Source organism: Scaptodrosophila lebanonensis, unplaced genomic scaffold, assembly GCF_003285725.1.
Source record: "Scaptodrosophila lebanonensis strain 11010-0011.00,11010-0021.00 unplaced genomic scaffold, SlebRS2 tig00000080-arrow-pilon, whole genome shotgun sequence".
Taxonomy (NCBI): Eukaryota; Metazoa; Arthropoda; class Insecta; order Diptera; family Drosophilidae; genus Scaptodrosophila; species Scaptodrosophila lebanonensis.
Window position 1 is genome coordinate 2194632 of NW_022060561.1, and position 1644 is coordinate 2196275.

At 43.3% G+C, this 1644-nt stretch overlaps 1 protein-coding gene across 1 annotated transcript; it reads left to right on the top strand.

Moving 5' to 3' along the window:
- Positions 1-242: 242 nt before the first annotated feature.
- Positions 243-931, top strand: LOC115626169. Its single transcript, XM_030521444.1, has 3 exons — positions 243-377; positions 433-661; positions 732-931. The coding sequence occupies exons 1-3, from the start codon at positions 246-248 to the stop codon at positions 863-865; spliced, it is 495 nt and encodes a 164-aa protein (XP_030377304.1). The 5' UTR covers positions 243-245; the 3' UTR covers positions 866-931.
- The last annotated feature ends 713 nt before the right edge of the window (positions 932-1644 follow it).

Consider the following 1644-nt stretch of genomic DNA (forward strand, 5'->3'; position numbering starts at 1 on the left):
AGTATTTGCTTTCCATTTATCCATTCCTTGTTTATATTATTAGCTCGTGTGGCATCGATTTCAAACATAAACGCTATTAAGGTTGCTTGGTATTTGGTTAAAGAGATTTTTGTTTATTTACAATGAAATGTGCAGCTGGCCAGGCACTTGTCGTGCCTCAGAGCCAAGGTTTTGCCATTTAAGGGCCTACCAGCTGAGAACTTGAATTCAGTTGACCATAGAATTTCGTTTGCATCGCTTCAAAGATGTGCAAAACTCTAACTTTCATTTGCTTTCTGGCACTGTTAAGTCTTAATAGTGGCGAGAAAACATGGCGGGAGGAAATGTACGAGAGTTGCCGTCATCCTTTGCCCAAAAAGGACTACGATTTGTGGAATGTAAGTGAGAGTGCTGATGGAGCAAGTAGGACACTTAAGTCTATTCTATTTGAAGCTCCCGATGCGTTGGTTTCGCTATGCTGCCTACCCGCCGTTCGCCCAGGATGTCATTTGTCTGGGCGACAACAAATTCCTTGGCCAGGTCTTGCATAATCTAACGAATCCACCACTGGAGTACATACCGCCACTGCCTCTGCCCATGCTCCTCTGCACCGACTACCAGTACTACGCAGTTCTCATATTCTGTGAGATCAAACGCTTCAATAATCAAATTCAAAAGCGCTGTATGTATTGTCTTGGATCTGTCTTTCGATCGAACGCCTATTTACAACACATTTCTATTCCGTCTTCTAGACAATCAAGCTATGATATTAACACATGCAGAAATGCCATCAGCCCGAACGGTCGCGCTGGCCAAGAAGTGCCTCAAGGACTTCAACTATCGCTACTTGCGGCAAATGCAGGTGGTGAACTATCAAAGCTGCTAGAAAATGAAAGTGAAAGAACAACTATCCAAATTAAATATTTGTTTAATAAAGTTCTGGAAACCTATTGTTACACTTAAACAAGCTAGAAGCTGCCTTTCCGAGCAACCTGCTTGCAATATAAATTTCAAATCCTTTGGGTAGACAAATCCATAAGGAAGGTTGGGCGTTCTGTCCCTATAACTAATTCGCTGAGAGAAGTAGAAACTAATTATTATTGCGCCTCGGTTTCTAAGTTGTAATGCCTTTTCGACGCTTTACCCATATTGTGGGTGAATCAACGTCCTTTCTTGTCGCTTATTAAGACTGTCTTGTCGGTTGTTATGAAATAAATGTAGATAAGTCTTCTCATAACTTAGACATTTGTACAGCAATATAGAATGGGTTTGGATTGCAACTCACTCCCACTTGCTTGCCACGCAACTCAAACATAAATTCATTCATCTTTTCATTCATTTCGCGTTTCCGAAACATTTAACCGAACCTGAGCGACTCGAAATTGCAATGCCAACAAATAAAGAATACCGAGAGCCCTAGACTCAGAGAAATGCCAGCAACAGCATCAGCATCAGCAGCCAAAAGTGTCGCTGTTCATTTAACCCCAACCAGTGTGCAGCAGGAGCGGTAGCGGCTTGGCGACCCAAGCCAGCGAACCGCATTGAAAAGTACCTTCAGCTCAATAATTTAACGGATTTGCCTGGAGGCGCGGGCGCGGGCGCGAGTGCGAGCGCGGCGTGTTCGGTCCCTGGCACAATGAGAAAATTTTTGGGAAAACATTAACA

Coding starts and splice junctions, on each gene's coding strand:
- LOC115626169 (XM_030521444.1), top strand. CDS start 246: ATGTGCAAAACTCTAACTTTCATTTGCTTTCTGGCACTGTTAAGTCTT. Junction 378..432: donor AGGACTACGATTTGTGGAAT/GTAAGTGAGAGT, acceptor TTCTATTTGAAG/CTCCCGATGCGTTGGTTTCG. Junction 662..731: donor TAATCAAATTCAAAAGCGCT/GTATGTATTGTC, acceptor TCCGTCTTCTAG/ACAATCAAGCTATGATATTA.